The sequence below is a fragment of the Ovis aries genome, chromosome 3, assembly GCF_016772045.2.
Source record: "Ovis aries strain OAR_USU_Benz2616 breed Rambouillet chromosome 3, ARS-UI_Ramb_v3.0, whole genome shotgun sequence".
In the NCBI taxonomy this organism is placed as follows: domain Eukaryota; kingdom Metazoa; phylum Chordata; class Mammalia; order Artiodactyla; family Bovidae; genus Ovis; species Ovis aries.
This window is the reverse complement of record NC_056056.1, coordinates 200,766,434-200,784,510: the sequence shown is the minus strand read 5'-3', so window position 1 is coordinate 200,784,510 and position 18,077 is coordinate 200,766,434. Positions and strand designations below refer to the sequence as shown.

At 39.5% G+C, this 18,077-nt stretch overlaps 2 protein-coding genes across 25 annotated transcripts in view; both read right to left on the bottom strand.

Moving 5' to 3' along the window:
- Positions 1-16,029, bottom strand: part of GUCY2C (guanylate cyclase 2C) — a 100,403-nt gene extending 84,374 nt beyond the window's left edge. For 5 of the 15 annotated variants that reach the window (XM_060413395.1, XM_060413390.1, XM_060413387.1 and 2 more), the window contains exons 1-2: positions 15,356-16,029; positions 5,636-5,792 (exon numbers count right to left, since the gene is read on the bottom strand). The gene's annotated coding sequence lies outside the window, so the exon portion shown is untranslated. Of the gene's footprint in view, positions 1-5,635; positions 5,793-13,332; positions 13,598-14,956; positions 15,183-15,355 lie in introns of those variants that run through there. The other 10 variants (XM_060413388.1, XM_060413391.1, XM_060413389.1 and 7 more) reach the window with 4 other exon arrangements.
- LOC114112654 (histone H4) overlaps positions 1-16,029 on the bottom strand; it is a 33,790-nt gene extending 17,761 nt beyond the window's left edge. For 2 of the 10 annotated variants that reach the window (XM_060413412.1, XM_060413405.1), the window contains exons 1-2: positions 13,333-16,029; positions 5,636-5,792 (exon numbers count right to left, since the gene is read on the bottom strand). In XM_060413412.1, coding sequence (XP_060269395.1) covers positions 15,673-15,984 — 312 coding nt within the window. In that variant the 5' untranslated portion in view covers positions 15,985-16,029 and the 3' untranslated portion in view covers positions 5,636-5,792; positions 13,333-15,672. The remainder of the gene's footprint in view (positions 1-5,635; positions 5,793-13,332) is intronic. The other 8 variants (XM_060413411.1, XM_060413414.1, XM_060413407.1 and 5 more) reach the window with 7 other exon arrangements.
- Positions 16,030-18,077: the final 2,048 nt, after the last annotated feature.

Genomic DNA, 18,077 nt, shown 5'->3' with positions numbered 1-18,077 from the left:
GGCTGGATGGCATCACTGACTCAATGGATATGAGTTTGGGTAAACTCTGTGAGCTGGCGATGGACAGGGAGGCCTGGCATGCTGCAGTCCATGGGGTTGCAAAGAGTCGGACACGACTGAGCGAATGAACTGAACTGAACTGAATGTCTGTCCTTCTAAAACTCTTTCAAAAAACTGAACCGGAAGGAACACTTCCAAACTGATTCTATGAGGCCACCATCACCCAGATACCAAAACCAGACAAAGAAAGCACAAAAAAAGAAAACTACATGACAATATCACTGATGAATACAGATGCAAAAATCCTCAACATTCTTCAGCATTGCCCTTCTTTGGGAATGGAATGAAAACAGTCCTGTGACCACTGCTGAGTTTTCCAAATTTGCTGACATACTGAGTGCAGCACTTTCACAGCATCATCTTTTAGGATTTGGAAAAGGTCAGGAACTCCATCACCTCCATTAGCTTTGTAGTGCTGGTTCCTAAGGCCCACTTGACTTCACACTCCAAAATGTCTGGCTTTAGGCGAGTGACCAACCACATTATCGTGGTTTTCCAGGTCATTAAGACCTTTTTTGTACAGTTCTTCTGTGTTTTCTTGCCACTTCTTTCTTAATCTCTTCTGCTTCTGTTATACACACATAGTCACTCAGGTATGTCTGACTCTTTGCAACCTCATGGACTGTAGCCTACCATGCTCATCTATCCATGGAATATTCCAGGCAAAAATATTGGAGTGGGTAGCCACTCCCTTTTCCAAGGGATCTTCCCGACCCAGGGATCAAACCAATGTCTCCTGCATTGCAGGCAGATTCTTTACCTTCTGGAGCTTCCCTTGTGGCTCAGCTGGTAAAGAATCTGCCTGCATTGAGGTTGACCTAGGTTCAATCCCTGGGTTGGGGAGATTCCCTGGAGAAGGGAAAGGCTACCCACTCCAGTATTCCGGCCTGGAGAATTCCATGGACTGTATAGTCCACGGGACTGCAAAGAGTCGGACACGACTGAATGACTTTCACTTTTCCACTTTCTTTACCATCTGAGCCACAAGGGATGCCCCTGCTTCTGTTAGGTCCTTACCATTTTGTCCTTTATCATGTCCATCTTTGCATGTAATGTTCCCTTAATATCTCCAATTTTCTTGAAAAGATTTGTAGTCTTTCCCATTCCTCTATTCTTTGTGTTGTTCAAGCAAGAAGGCTGTCTTATCTCTCCTTGCTATTCTCTGGAACTTTGTATTCAGTCAGGTATATTTTTCTCTTTCTCCCTTGACTTTTGCTTCTCTTTTTCTCATCTATTTGTAAAGGCAAATATCATGTTGGTATTCTGAAAATAGTTTAACTCTTTCTGACCCTTTAAAGTGTCTTGAGGACCTTCACCCGGGAGTCTACAGACCATGCTTTGAGAACCACTACTTTACATGGTGGTTATCTTATCACATTGTAGGTCTCCTCACCTATTCTTCTCTGCCTTGCTAAACTGCACTCACTTAAGGATGTTTGCATGAACTGCTCCCTTGGCTGGGAACTCTCTGCCACTGCTATCTTTATTGTTATCAGATTTCAACTCAATGGCACCTCCTAGAGACACCTGTTGTGCTTAACCAGTTTAAAGAACACCTCTCTCCCCTAGTCACTCTCTATTATGTTACTTCACACATTACTTTCTTTATGAAAGTTATCATCATTTGATACTATGTTGGTTGTTAATTAATATGCCTCCCCTATTAGAATTTAAGTGTGGTAATCCAAGGAATTGAGTTGTCTTACTCATTTTTGTACTTCCAGCTCCTAGAAGAGTGCAGTCAAAATTCAATAAATATTTTAAAAGACCGTGAGGAGTTAAAAGAAAAAGCAGATACTGCAGCAATTTGAAAAGCACAAAGCCTAATAAGGCAGTTTATTACAGTTTTCAGTATTAATCTTCCAAGGACTACTATCTCATGACATTTTTTTCATTGTTTATAATCAACTTTAATACTCTCTCCACACCAGTATAGAACTTGCGTTGTTCTATTTTCCATTTCCCATTACTACACTTAGATGCAATGTAAAATACTTTAAGGCATAGACAAAGAAGCTAGAAAGGCAGGTAAAATATCCTTCTACTTAAAAAAAGTAATTTTTTCTAATCTATTTTTAGAGTATAGTGTATGTAAAGGTTAACATTTATGAGCATGATCAATCTGGGATATTTGACATCTTTGGTATTTTGAGTTTTCTTATTCAGGAACATGTTCTGTCCCTTTACTCATGTCTTTATTGATGCATCTAAATGAGGTTTTACTATTTTCTATATAAGTATACTGTGTATTATTTATTAGAATTATTCATAACTACTATGTATTATATACTTTTGTTGTTATTGTAAGTCAACTGTAAGTTGTACTTTTAAAATCTACTGTTTATGTATAGAAATTTAAAACTTTTTGTATTGATCTTGTATCTGGAAATCTTGCTAAGCTCTTTTATTGCATACTAATAATTGGTAAATGAAAGTTTTTTGGTATATAAAAGCACATCATTTACTAAATGATTTTTTTTTCTTTTTATTATATTGCTCCAAATAGAAATCAGGAGACTACACATCTTAATTTGCCTAGGTGGGTTGGTAAGATTGTTTTTATATCCTTATTTTCCCTCCTTTCTAACGTACTGCTTTCACCTAACAGTATATATCTTGCTGTATTTCCTATTTTAAAGATAATGATATTTAACATTTCACCATGAAATTCACTGTAGGAATTCAGTTTCTATTTTTTCAGATTATTTTATCATGTTAATGACATTTGCTTCTATTTGTAGGTTCCAAGTTTCTAAACATAAACAATGTTTTAGTTGTATTGTTTTCTCTACCTATTGATATGATCAAATGTTTTTTCTACTTTTATTTTTTCATGAGGAAATGATATCAGTTTATTTGTCATACTGAACTATTGCTGGAATAGTTGCATCCTGAAATAAACTCCACTTGGTCATGATATATACTTATTTTCTTATGTATACATTGCTAGATTTGGTTTGCTATTATTTTATTTGGACTTTTACATCTATGTCTTGAGTGATATTTATCTGTCATGTACATTTATACCATGAGAAAGTACTGCCTATGTCAGGTTTTGGGGTCAAGGTTATGCCAATCTCATAATATATGTTGGGGAGCATTTTTCTTTTTTCTATTCTTTGGAAGAGTTTGTATAAGATTAGAATAATCTGCTGAATATTCAGGGAGGGTGAGATGTTTTAAGACAACAAGAAAAAGTGAAAATCACAAAGGAATAGCTAGGTTTTTTTTCTACTACATTAGAATTATGAACTTCTATTCATCAAGTACCCTATAAAGAGTGAAAATACAACTAAGAGAAACTTGTAGTATGAACAACACCAAAGGGTTAATATGCACATATTATGGTAAGACATCTACAAGTCAGTAAGAAACAATCAAATGTAAAAATGACGTATGTAATTTCATTCTAATCACTGTCTCCTGTATCCTGTTCTCCCAACCTTATGTAGGTAACAGTTTTTATTAATTTCACTTTAAATCATTCCAGCTTTTTAAAAGTATAGAGGAATATATATTTTCTTACCTTCTTTCTTGCCTACTGACATCATTTAAAGGCACAAGTCCCTAGAACTATGCTCACATCTGTACAGAGATCTTCATTCTTATTTTTCAAATAGCTGCACCATATTTCATCATGCAGCTGTTTTCTATTATTTATTTAGGCAGTCTTATTTTATTGAACATGAATTTTTCCCAATCCTTGGCTACAAATATTGCTCCAGTGGGTAATCTGTACATGATTTATATTTGGGATTTAGTGTGGTATGATTTTGAAATTAACCTCCAACTACAACCATAGCTCCATTGATTTTTCCTGGCAACAAACTCTTTGGTTGGTGATGACAACAAATTTTACTAAAAATCCCAAACATACCATACACCAGGAATTAGTGTGGGTCTGAATAAATATGGCTTAACCAGAGACAAGGGCTTTCTGAAAAGATTTAAACAGACTGAAGTTTCTGTACTGGGTTGTGTCTCTCCCCCTGGAGATAAAATGGGAAAGTTGCTCAGTCATGTCCAGCTCTTTGTGACCCCATGGAGTACACAGTCCATGGAATTCTCCAGGTCAGAATACTGGAGTGGATAGCTGCTCCCTTCCTCAGGGGATCTTTCCAACCCAGGGACTGAACCCAGGTCTCCCGCATTGCAGGCAGATTCTTTACCAGCTGAGCCACAAGGATACTGAATATTAATATGCACTGGTAGACATAATTAAATGACCAAGAAGAAATTACAATTCCTTGTAAACAGTTTACAGACAACAATAAAAGGGAGATGTTAATGCTTCAGGGTAATTACAATATTAATCTCACTCAAATTATCAACTGCTGTTTCTCAAAATGAATCTTTAAAATAAGTTTAAAAAGTAATATGTGTATGATATCAAATCAAATAGAAAAAAAATCTTATCATGTCCCTACAGATATGTCAGCCTCATTTCACATAGGAAATTTTAAGTCTGACTCCTTGTTTTGTAAGTTTGAATATTATTGCTTCTATCATTGCCTCTATGGTTCCTGCGTATCTTTCACTCCAACAGTGTAAAAGTTTTATTGCCAGATTGCTAACATTTACTTTCTACTCTGCAAAGACAAAGCAAAAACAGCCTGCCTTGTTACTAGCATAAGAATCTAGGTTTGCTCTTCATTTCTCATGAAACCATCTACCTTATGAAAATAATTTTAATTAGCTACATTCTTATAAAGGCTTTCCTGGTAACTCAGAGGTAAAGAATCTGCTCGATCCTCTGAGTCAGGAAGATCCCCTGGAGAAGGAATGGCAACCCATTCCAGTATTCTTGCCTGGGAAATCCCATGGACAGTGGAGCCTAGCAGGCTACAGTCCATGGGGTCGCAAAAGAGTTGGACACAACTTAGCGACTATACAACAACAACACATTCCTATTAGACTAGACTGTTACAGAGTCCAAGATACATGAAAAGGTAAATTCTATGGTTGATAAAACTAAATGGAATTGTCAATATATAGCTTACACCTACAGCTGGTATTATATATTTATTTCATAATTTCATAAAAAGGTACATTATTTAATAGCAGGGTATCAACTGCAAGATGATTTTGACTGAATTGATTAATTATTTAAATCAAACTCCCAGTACATTTTTTTTAAATGCCCATGTTAACTTGATTGTTTCACTGCAAAGAGTAGGTTCCATTTTAGCAAATTAAAAGACCAACTTGATAAATATATTAAATGTTCATCTGAGAATAAAAGAAGTATTTCTACATGTCTCAGTTCAGTTCAGTCACTCAGTTGTGTCCGACTCTTTGTGACCCCATGGACTGCAGCACACTAGGCCTCCCTGTCCATTACCAACTCCCAGAGTTTACTCAAAACTCATGTCCATCTACATGTCTAGATGATATAAATATAAAGAAATTGTCTACAGTTAATTATACAACTAAAATGGAGATAGCAATGATCACACTGGGGCAAAGAAATAGAAAAGAAATATATTAGCTTAATATAAAGGCTTAATATAAAAAATATAAAAGCTTAATGAGTTATTTAGCAGTTGTTTTTAAAGCTAAAAGTTTCAGTCCTCACCTGATATTTGTCTTGCCACCCTGAGCAGATAAGTACCCAGTCAGAACCACAGCTCCATCTATCTGTGCGTGACAACAGTCTTCTCGGTCGGTTGGTGACATAACAACATCCACAGTCCATGGGTAACCCAGATCCATGATTCACAAGGGGTCATTACCTTTGGGGGGTTGAATACAAAAGTCTTTATCAAAGTCCTTCACTAAAGATCCATTGGTATCTCAGTCAGGACATATCAGATCATGGATACTGGATCATGTGATCATGTGGATGTTTTTTTCCTGAACAGTACCTGACCTGAAACACCAAATTAAACAATGGTCAAAGTGAGCTGGGCAAAAGCAAAGTGCAGAATGGGAAGCTGATTTTTTATGGGCAGTAGTAGAGAAAATTTTCTCATTCCTTGAAGCGTTTATATAAAAACTACATCTCATATCTACTAAATAGCTAAATACTAAATAGCTAAAATGTACCATTTTACTATTAAGGATTCAAACCACCAATTGTCTGCTGATTCTCTACAAATGGCTTCACGCAAAACAGTCAATCTGTAATGATTCACATTTAGGTTCCAAGTTTTAAATTAATTCTGTTGTCAGGATATGGTCTGGAATGAATGACAATTTTAATGGTTATTTTCACCGCTTTTGACTGTGTCCTATTTATAGCTATAGCATAAGCAAAGGAGAAAAAGAGGATGTTTTGTGTAATCTTTATTTCTGTCATCTTCCTCACATGTATTTTTTCTGATCTCTACCACAAAATCAAATATTATTTAATTTAGTGAAAGGAACAAAATTATGTTAAAAAGGAAGTTACTTCACTGAGTATTTTTTTTTAAATCCTAAAACAATTTTGGATCTCTAGGAATAAGAAATGGAAGAGACAAAAAAAAGTCAATTACCAGATGAGAGGTTTGGATCTTGCTAGGAAAAGAAGCGAGACCTTTCATGCAAGTAAGACAAAAATGAGTTAACTAATTTTTTAAACTTTCCATAATTTTAAATTAAAATTATTATAAAAACACAGCATTTATGGATTACAAAGTAAAAGTGACTTTTGTGCATGTTTTACTCCTTTCCTAACACTGCTCTCCCAAAATAATGACTGGCAGTTTAATTCTTTCAGACCTTTTTATATTTATATGTATTTTCCTATTGTCCTTATTTCCCTTTTCTACCTTTAATTTCTTTTCATCTAATTATGCCAAGAAACTTTTCTTCCCAGAAGGAACAATATCATATCTAAAGCCCTGATAGCATATTTACACGGCAAGCAGATGTGTTAGATGGATGCTACCTTTGCATAAAACAAAAAAATACTCAAGTTACCTAGCCATAGTAGTGTCATATACACATAAATGACATGTATATATAGGTTTCTCTGGTGGCTCAGATGGTAAAAAATCTGCCTGCAATGCAGGAAACCTGGGTTCTATCCCTGGACTGGGAAGATGCCCTGGAGAAGGGAATGGAAACCCACTCCAGTATTCTTGTCTGGAAAATCCCATGGATGGAGGAATCTGGTGGACTGCAGTTCATGGGGTCACAAAGAGTCAGACATGACTGAGTGACTGATACATAAACACAATAAACGAAGACGGTATTTTAGATCATTTTGAAGTGTGCTAGTAAATTAACTGGCTTGCCAAACTAATGGATCTGTGTTAAAAACAAGTTCATAATTTAAAAAAGGAAGATAACAATGATAATGACTCAAAAAATGTTTCAAGGAAAGCCAAATAGTTAACAATAAGCAAAATATACTTTTGCTTTTTAAGACATAGCTTAAGCAAAACATCATTATCAATTATATTAGGTTTTTTAATAACATTGATTTATAGTTTTCTGGTGGCTCAGAGGTTAAAGTGCCTGCCTCCAATGCGGGAGACCCAGGTTCAATCCCTGGGTCAGGAAGATCCCCTGGAGAAGGAAATGGTAACCCACTCCAGTATTCTTGCCTGGAAAATCCCATGGACGGAGAAGCCTGGTAGGCTACAGTCCATGGGGTCGCAAAGAGTCGGACACGACAGAGCAACTTCACTTCACTTCAAGTAATTTATACAGTCTGCTTTCACAGTATTTTTAATATGAACTGTAAGCATAAAGAGTAAGCCCCTGCTGTACTTTGACGTTTAAGTAACATAAAAATCAAAATGTCTTAAACTAATACAAGAAGTCTCTAAGACAGTTTTCCCTTCACTCAAATTTGAGAAAGGGCTTCCTCAGTGGTTCACTGGTAAAGAATCTGACTGCAATGCAGGAGACGATCCTTGGGTGGGGAAGATCCCCTGGTGGAGAACACCGTAGCCCACTTCAGCATTTTTGCCTGGAGAATCCCATGGAGAGAGGATCCTGGTGGGCTACAGTTCATGGGGTTGCAAAGAGTCGGGCACAACTGAGCAACTAACACACAGAACAGGCTGGTATAATTTTTAACAAAAATAAAGAGACAAGTGAATGATCAGAAACAAGAAGGAAAAGCTTGAATGAAGATCATGGCAATATGCTTACATTAAAAGAAAAGCAATATCTCAAGTCAACAACCTAACTTTAAAGCTCAAGAACCTAGAAAAAGAAACTAGGTCGCTGGGGTATTAAGAATTGAAGGTGACAAAACAGCACATCAGATGAGGCAAAATAATAATAAATAAATGGAATTCAAGTTAATGGATACCCAAAGGCCAAAAAAATAAAATTAAACCAAAAGAGTTATTCAGAGTGATAAAAGGTAACAACCTATAAAGAAGGTAGGGCAGTCATGAAGTTTAAATACCAAATCAGAAAAAAGAATTCTGTAAAATAAATACTATTCAAAATATGAGGATAAACTGACAGAAACAGAAACATAGGTAACAACAAGATACTATCAGGAGCAGTATGTATTGAGTAGATAAAAACAGCGATAGAGTCTATTTTGAAAATACAGTAATTAGCAATACTGAATAAATAGATATAAATTGAGTTGTCATATTTTAAACCACATGTTATGCCTCCTTATCCAAGATCCAGAAGACATTTTCAAAACTGGTCATATATGAAATTTCAATAATTTCCAAAAAGAAGAAATTATAGAGCTCACAAATTCCTAGCCCAAATTAATAACTAGAAATTAATATTGATAACTAAAACAAGAAAACATTACAACTATGGGTAAAATTTTAACCTCTTTAATAATTAGGTTAGGATGAGATGAAATAAAAGTAAAACTTTATTATTATGACAAATAATAAAATGCACTATAACATTTCAGAAGTTTGATATTTGTCCAAAGCTGTAACAGAAATAAATCCAAAGTCATAACTTACACCTTTATTTTAAAAAGAAAAAATCTAAAATGCACTGGGGATAACAGGTTTTGGAGAAGTGGTAAAAAATGATATTAAGGAAATTATAAGATAAAACATAATATAAGTAAAAGTCATTTAAAGTTTTTAAAAAGATAAATTAATTTTGAAGATAACAATAAACAGATTTCTGAAAAATATCAGAAAAAAGATAACACAAAGTCAATGTGTTGATTCTAACATGAATGTGTTGACTTTAAAATGAAGTGGTCTCCCTGCCTATTCCTCCATTATCTTGGGAAGACACATGTAACTTAAGGTCCACTTCAGAGCTAGTTACAACAGCTAGGACATGGAAGAAACCTAGATGGCCATTGACAGATGAATGGATAAGGAAGTTGTGGTACCTATACACAATGGAATATTACTCAGCAACAAAAACAAACACATTTGAGTCAGTTCTAATGAGGTCGATGGCCCTAGAGCTTATTATACAGATAAGTCAGAAAGAGAAAGACAAATATCATATATTAATGCATATATATGGAATCTAGAAAGATGGTACTGACAACCTTATGTACAGAGCAGCAAAGGAGACATAATAGACTTTTGGTCTCAGTGGGAGGAAAGTATTCTTGCCTTGAGAACCCCATGAACAGTATGAAAAGGCAAAAAGATATCACACTGAAAGATGAACTCCCCAGGTTGGTAGGTGCCCAATATGCTACTGTGAAAGAGTGGAGAAATAACTCCAGAAAGACTGAAGAGATGGAGCCAAAGCAAAAATAACACCCAGCTGTAGATATGACAGGTGATGGAAATAAAGTCTGATGCTGTAAAGAGCAGTACTGCATAGGAACCTGGAATGTTAGGTCCACAAATCAAGGCAAATTGGGAGGTCAAACGAGATGGCAAGAGTGAACGTTGACATTTTAGGAATCAGTGAACTAAAATGGACTGGAATGGGTGAATTTAACTCAGATGACCATTATATCTACTACTGTGGGCAGGAATCCCTTAGAAGAAGTGAAGTAGCCATCATAGTCAACAAAAGAGTCTGAAATGCAGTACTTGGATGCAAGCTCAAAAACGACAGAATGATCTCTGTTCATTTCCAAGGCAAACCATTCAATATCACAGTAATCCAAGTCTATGTCACGACCAGTAATGCTGAAGAAGCTAAAATTGAACACCTCTATGAAGACCTACAAGACCTTCTAGAACTAACACCAAAAAAAGATGTCCTCTTCATTATAGGAGACTGGAATCCAAAAGTAGGAAATCAAGAGATACCTGGAGTAACAGGGAAATTTGGCCTTGGAATACAAAATGAAGCAGGTCAAAGACTAATAGAGTTATGCTTAGAGAACGCACTGGTCATAGCAAACACCCTCTTTCAACAACACAAGAGAAGACTCTACACATGGACATCACCAGATGGTCAACACCAAAATCAGATTGATTATATTCTTTGTAGCCAAAGATGGAGAAACTCTATACAGTCAGCAAAAACAAGACCAGGAGCTGACTGTGGCTCAGATCACGAACTCCTTATTGCCAAATTCAGACTTAAATTGAAGAAAGTAGGGAAAACCACTAGATCATTCATATATGAGCTAAATCAAATCCCTTACAATTATACAGTGGAAGTGACAATTAGATTCAAGGGATTAGATCTGATAAAGTGCCTGAAAATCTATGGACACAGGTTCATGACATTATACAGGAGGCAGTGATCAAGATAATCCCCAAGGAAAACAAATGCAAAAAGACAAAATGATTATCTGAGGAGCCCTTACAAATAGCTGGGGCTTCCCTGGTGGCTCAGAGGTTAAAGTGTCTGCTTGCAATGCGGAAGACCTGGGTCCGATCCCTGGGTCGGGAAGATCCCCTGGAGAAGGAAATGGCAACCCACTCCAGTATTCGTGCCTGGAGAATCCCATGGACAGAGGAGCCTGGTGGGCTATAGTCCATGGGGTTGCAAAGAGTCGGACACGACTGAGCGACTTCACTTTCACTCTTTCACTTTACAAATAGCTGAGAAAAGAAGAGAAGCTAAAGGCAAAGGAGAAAAGGAAAGATATACCCATTTGAATGCAGAGTTCCAAAGAATAACAAGGAGAAATCAGAAAGCTTTCCTCAGTGATCAGTGCAAAGAAATAGAGGAAAATAATAGACTGGGAAAGACAAAAGATCTCAAGAAATTGAGATACCAAGGAAACATTTCATGCAAAGATGGGCACAATTAAGGAAAGAAAGGTATCAACCTAAAAGCAGCAGAAGATGTTAAGAAGAGGTGGCAAGAATACACAGAAGAACTATACAAAAAAGATCTTCCCAACCCAGATAATCATGATGGTATGATCACTCACCTAGAGCCAGACATCCTGGAATGTGAAATCAAGTGGGCCTTACGAAGCATCACTACGAACAAAGCTAGTGGAGGTGATAGAGTTCCAGTTAAACTATTTCAAATCCTGAAAGATGATGCTGTGAAAGTGCTGCACTCAATATGCCAGCAAATTTGGAAAACTCAGCAGTGGCCACAGGACTGGAAAAGGTCAGTTTTCATTCCAATCCCAAAGAAAGGCAACGCCAAAGAATGCTCAAACTACTGCACAATTGCACTCATCTCACACGCTAGCAAAGTAATGCTCAAAATTCTCCAAGCCAGGCTTCAGCAATACTTGAACCATGAACTTCCAAATGTTCAAGCTGGTTTTAGAAAAGACAGAGGAACCAGAGATCAAATTGCCAACATCCGCTGGATCATGGAAAAGCAAGAGAGTTCCAGAAAACATCTATTTCTGCTTTGTTGACTATGCCAAAGCCTTTGATTGTATGGATCACAACATACCGAAACTTCTTCAAGAGATGGGAATACCAGACCACCTGATATGTCTCTTGAGAAATCTGTATGCAGGTCAGGAAGCAAGAGTTAGAACTGGACCTGGAACAACAGACTGGTTCCAAATAGGGAAAGGAGTACGACAAGGCTGTATATTGTCACCCTGTTTGTTTAACTTATATGAAGAGTACAACATGGGAAATGCTGAGCTGGAGGAAGCACAAGCTGGAATCAAGATTGTGGGGAGAAATATCAATAACCTCAGATATGCAGATGACACCACCCTTATAGCAGAAAGTGAAGAACTAAAGACCCTCTTGATGAAAGTGAAAGAGGAGAGTGAAAAAGTTGGCTTAAAGCTCAACATTCAAAAAACTAATATCATGGTATCCGGTCCCATCACTTCATGGGAAATAGACGGGGAAACATTGGAAACAGTGGCTGACTTTATTTTTGGGGGCTCCAAAATCACTGCAGATTGTGACTGTAGCCATGAAATTAAAAGAGGCTTACTCCTAGGAAGGAAAGTTATGACCAAACTAGACAGTATATTAAAAAGCAGAGACACTACTTTGCCAACAAGGGTCCGTCTCATCAAGGCTATGGTTTTTTCAGTAGTCATGTATGGATGTGAGAGTTGGACTATAAAGAAAGTTGAGTGCCGAAGAATTGATGCTTTTGAAGTGTGGTGTTGGAGAAGACTCTTGAGAGTCCCTTGGACTGCAAAGAGATCCAACCAGTACATCCTAAAGGAAAACAGTCTTGAATATTCATCCGAAGGTCTGATGTTGAAACTGAAACTCCAATACTTTGGCCACCTGATGCGAAGAACTGACTCATTTGAAAAGACCTTGATGCTGGGAAAGACTGAAGGAGGGAGGAGAAGGGGACAACAGAGGAAGAGATGGTTGGATGGCATCACCGCCTGACATGAATTTCAGTAAATTCCAGGAGTTGGTGATGGACAGGGAGGCCTGGCATGCTGCAGTCCATGGGGTTGCAAAGAGTCAGACATAACTGAGCAACTGAACTCAACTGATGGCTTATTCATCTCTGAATCTTCAAAAGTTATCAGATCTTGGGATAAAAGAGGTAAATGTTCAAACTAGAAGAGATCTAGTTTGCTACAGGATCTAATTTCAACAGGACTTCATTCCACATTGCAAGAAAAGCATTTTGGAAGCGCTTTAAATTCTGTATTTAACAAATGTGTAGTAATGCATTCTACATTTTCTGAAGTTAACTCCTGAAAATCTCAGTTGTAATTTCAGATAACTTGTGTTCTCAAATTATCTGACACCCTTTTGATTTGGAAAATCATTTCTTCAGGACTGGATACTACCATGGGACTCAAACAGAAACAGACTTCTCATGTTCAAATAATTTGGTATTATTTTATAAAGTACATAAAACATGAACAACAATATGCTGTGCTACAAGAGAAAATTAAGTTCTACTCAGTTCAGTTCAGTCACTCAGTCATGTCCAACTCTTTGTGACCCCATGAATCGCAGTACGCCAGGCCTCCCTGTCCATCACCATCTCCCCAAGTTCACTCAAACTCACATCCGTCGAGTCAGTGATGCCATCCAGCCATCTTATCCTCTGTCATCCCCTTCTCCTCCTGCCCCCAATTCCTCCCAGCATCAGGGTCTTTTCCAATGAGTCAACTCTTCGCATGAGGTGGCCAAAGTATTGGAGTTTCAGCTTCAGCATCATTCCTTCCAAAGAACACCCAGGACTGATCTCCTTTAGAATGGACTGGTTGGATCTCCTTGCAGTCCAACGGACTCTCAAGGGTCTTCTCCAACACTGCAGTTCAAAAATTCTACTAGACAGGTTCAAAAAATATTGAGGCTACCATCAAATTATAAACAAAAAATAATCCCAGTTAACTTAAATACTTAAGAAATAGATATTTTAAATTATCATATGAATACTTATTTTCATGCTTCACTGCAGTACCACCTTCATCCTCAATAATCTGATTCACACTAAATTGGGGGTTTAATAGGTACATTAACTATCTACTCAAATTCACTCATTCACTCCCTCAACAAATATAAACATACTCAAGTGTGCCATACCCGGATGCTTCTTTTTAAGTAACTTGGGGGTTTTCTTTACTTGAAGTAAAGAAAGTCGAGGTTCTGGAACTGTCTCACTTCCTAGAAATTTAATACATAACCAGCACCACAGATACGTTTGAGTTTGGAGAAGAAAGTACTAAGAAGTGAAATGTCAGCAAATGGGGGCTGGAGGCTCCATGGAAGCGGCAGTGGCACATAAGGGTTAAGAACCCGGCTGGGTTCAAATCCTGATTCCAGTACTTTCCCCCTGTATCCGTTATCTCGTCTGTAAGATGGTAATTAATAATAAATAATTCAGAGATTTGCTGGAGAATCGAATGCAAAAATGGAATACAATGTGTTCCAAAGTGGCTGATATTCATTAAACGGTATGATGCCAGCCTCTGCTACGGGAACAAGGGAAATGTTTTCCTGGCTAGAGTACATCTCGGATATATATGGCTTAAAATGAAATGTACATATATCACTGTCAAGGCTGGGAAACTACCCCACAGCCAATCCAGACAATCAATCCAGGAAACTAAGTGATTTCACGATGTCCAGACAAGCCAGAGCTAGGGGAGATTAGTCAAGGTGCATAGGATCACACTGCATTTTAGGGTTCTAAGCCCCTTCCCAATTTCCAACACACAGACAGGTTGGTGAGGAAGGACACAGCCAGAAGTCGAACAAAGCCCTTAAAGGACTTCAGTTCCAGCCTCGTCCTTGCCGGCAGCAACGCAGGTGGAGCCCGGTCTTCAGTCCCGCCTTTGACCCCAGGAAGCGCCCGCAAACCGGCGCTCCTTACTCGGTCTCCTGGGCAGGACAAATGGATAGGACTCCACGACTATACAGCTATCTCGCTACATCATTTTCACCGAACTATTTAGACTACAACCCGCCGCCCCACTCCTTCCCGCAGCCCCGGGCCGGGCGGCTCTGAACAGGACCTTCACTTAGAAAGCCAGGGTTATCTCCTAGGTGAGACCGGGTCACAAGACCCTCTCTATCCCGGGCAACAGTACTGCCTGCGCCCCAGCAGCGCTGCCGGCTAACTCCTGGATTCTCACGCCCCGGGGCTTGAGCACCGCCGCTGGGCAGTCGAGGGTTGGGATGCTCACCTGCTCGGCGCGACCACCTTTGTGCAGCTGACCCACGAGTAGCGCAGGGGCCGACGGTTTAGACCCGGCCTTGCACTTCGCCCACACACGGCCGCCCTGCATTCCGCCTCGGAGTTGGATTACCTCTCACTCAAACAGTCCGTCAATATATAAAATATTAATGTTTGGCAGGACCCCTGCGCGCAATTCTAGGCCTGCACCTCGCGCTTTCCTATTGGACTACTACAATAGGTCTCAGAGGTGGGGCCGGCCCCATCGGCGAGAACCACTCCCTCTGATACCTCCCGTCCAATCGCAGGCAGAGAGCCGCACTTGCCTTATTTGCATACAAGTTACTCTACATAAACTCAGATCCCGAGGCATTCGCTCCCCAAACACCTATTTCTAAGTTGACGATACCTGTTTCCCAAACGGAGTCCAAACTCAGCACTTCAGCGTCTGAAACAAAAGGGAAGATCACTTACTGCCCTGCGATGCATTTCCGAGGCTACGTCCCTAGCGCGGGCCCCGGGCTCCCCACTTCGAGCTTTGCTGCTCACACCTTCCCCAGCCTCAAGCCTAACCCCGAAACATCCGTCTGAACAACTGCAATCGTAAAGCTTCTGAAGCACCTATTAGCACAGTCACTAGGGAACATAAGCATTATCAACCCTTTTCTTGAGGTTTTGGTGGCCCTAAAAAGGGCCTTTTGGAATATGATTAGCCGCAAGCACAGCTCAGCCACCGAAGCCGTAGAGGGTGCGGCCCTGGCGTTTCAGAGCATACACCACATCCATGGCCGTGACCGTCTTGCGCTTGGCGTGTTCCGTGTACGTCACTGCATCGCGGATCACATTTTCCAAGAACACTTTGAGCACTCCACGGGTCTCCTCGTAGATGAGCCCTGAGATGCGCTTGACACCACCACGGCGGGCAAGACGGCGAATTGCGGGCTTCGTAATGCCCTGGATGTTGTCCCGTAAGACCTTCCGGTGACGCTTGGCACCTCCTTTACCCAGCCCTTTCCCCCCTTTGCCCCTGCCAGACATTTTCAACACGAAACCAACGACAATCGCATAAAACAAGCTCGCAACAGTTAGGAGGACGAAGAACCTGGGCTAATATATCCTTATAGCGGACCTAGTTGAAAACCTCAAGGTAGTGGGCGGAGCTAAGTCTCCAAGAGGTTTTTTGTTTCGTTTTTTTTTTTTTTTTTTAATCCCTTCTCTGCAAAATTTTTCGGTTGTTTAGTTGGGAAAAGTTTTTGTTATTTTTGCCATGAAATTGGGGAAAGACTCGACAGGAATTATATGCCGTTTCTCCATACTTAAAAAAACGGTAGGCCAGATCCAGTGAGCGCTGGGTTTCCCTTGTCTCTTTCCTCCACCTCGTATGCCCCCGCCTCTCTCTAGCGCGCGGGAGTTCTAATTTTATAGTTTTCAGACGAAACGCACACTTTTATAATACTATTCTTAGGCTAATTTGAAACTCAGTAGGAACTGGGAATGCTTTGAATGAGTGAATTCGCTCAGTTGTGTCCGACTCTTTGCTACCCCATGGACTGTAGCCTACCAGGCTCTTCCATCCTTGGGATTTTCCAGGCAAGAATACTGGAGTGGGTTGCCATTTCCTTCTCCAGGGGATCTTCCCGACCCAGGGATTGAACCCAGGTCACCCGCATTGTGGGCAGACGCTTCACCGTCTGAGCCACTACCTAAAGCAGTTGCTTTACACCTGTGGGTCTTTTAAAGTCATCAGTTGGGGTAGAGGAAATCTTTCAATCGTTTTCTCTTTTGTGGCCCCCTGCAGAAAAAATTAAAATCTTTTCCGAAGAAGTCTAACCTTACCCTTTCCTCCCCACCCCCACCGCCGACTTTTCTCTTGCAGCTGCTTCTGCACAATTTGCAGCTTTTACTGCTTCCTCCGTTCCCCACCCCCAGCCCAAGCACGGGGTTTTGCTTCTCAGTCAAATGACAATTTCTGTGATTAGCTAAAATAATGTAACGCTCTTATTTCATCAAAAATCGACGTTCTTGTGAAATGGTGGATGCCATGATCATGGCTTTAAATCAGGAGGTTCTCATTTCTTAAGAAATCCCTTGAGAAAAACGGAACTTTGAGCAGTGTCACCACTCTAGGAGATAGGACTGTTTTCCCAAAAGGTTCATACTGTGAAAAAAGGCAGCAGTATTTAAGTATGATTCATAACTCTTTCCCAGGACTTAACACCATGAGGAATGAATATTTTGGTAAATTGTGCTCCCTGTACCTAGTCCTGACGAATAAGCCTTTCCAGTAGGAAAGCTTTATTGCAAATATTTGCTTATTATGTACCTATCCTCACCCATCTCTATAGCACAAAAAATATAGTGTTGTTGTTAAAGCAGAAATAAAAGAACCCTCAGAACACAGGATGGCTGGGAGGTGGGGGTGGGGGTGGGGTGGGGAGTCCTAAATAGTCAAATTGAACCGCATGATTTTAATGCTTGATTCAAAAGAAGGAAAAGTGTGGCAGAGTCAGGATTCTTGTAATGGCAACATAGGGTTTTTGTTGTTGTTGTTTGTTTTGCTTTGTTTTTAGTATTTACTTAAAAATCAAGCTTAGAACATTTTCAAGTTAGAGATCTCTTTTGCTTACAAGGGGTTTTTTTTTTTAAGTGTCAATAATAATAAAGGTAATGTGTCAAAAATTTCGGGCATACTCAGCCCGAACTGCTAGAGGCATTTCTTGCTTGAGTGCTTAGTATTTGTTGACTAAGTTAACTAAGGAGTAACTCTCCTTCCTGATTTTTCTGTTTCTTACCACGGTTCCTTAATTTTTAAGACATTCTTTTCCTGAGAGCGACGGAGGAGGTTGAAACCTCAGAATCCGCTAAATTCAGCCGAACTCAATAAATTCAATGGAACCCCAACCGCGGAGCAAGCGGACCTAGATATTTATATCAGCGGTTATGTAAATGAGGACTGAGAAGTTTGCTCTTTTGATTGGAGAAAGGTGGAGAAGGTGGTCCTTCTGCCAGCGTCCTAATTGGGAGCCTGCCTGTCATTGGTCACCGGAGCCAAGGAAGCTGCTGAGCCCAATGGGAAGGCGCTGCCTAGTGTCAGCAAAGTGTTGGTAGAGGCAGTTCCGGTGTGGTACGTT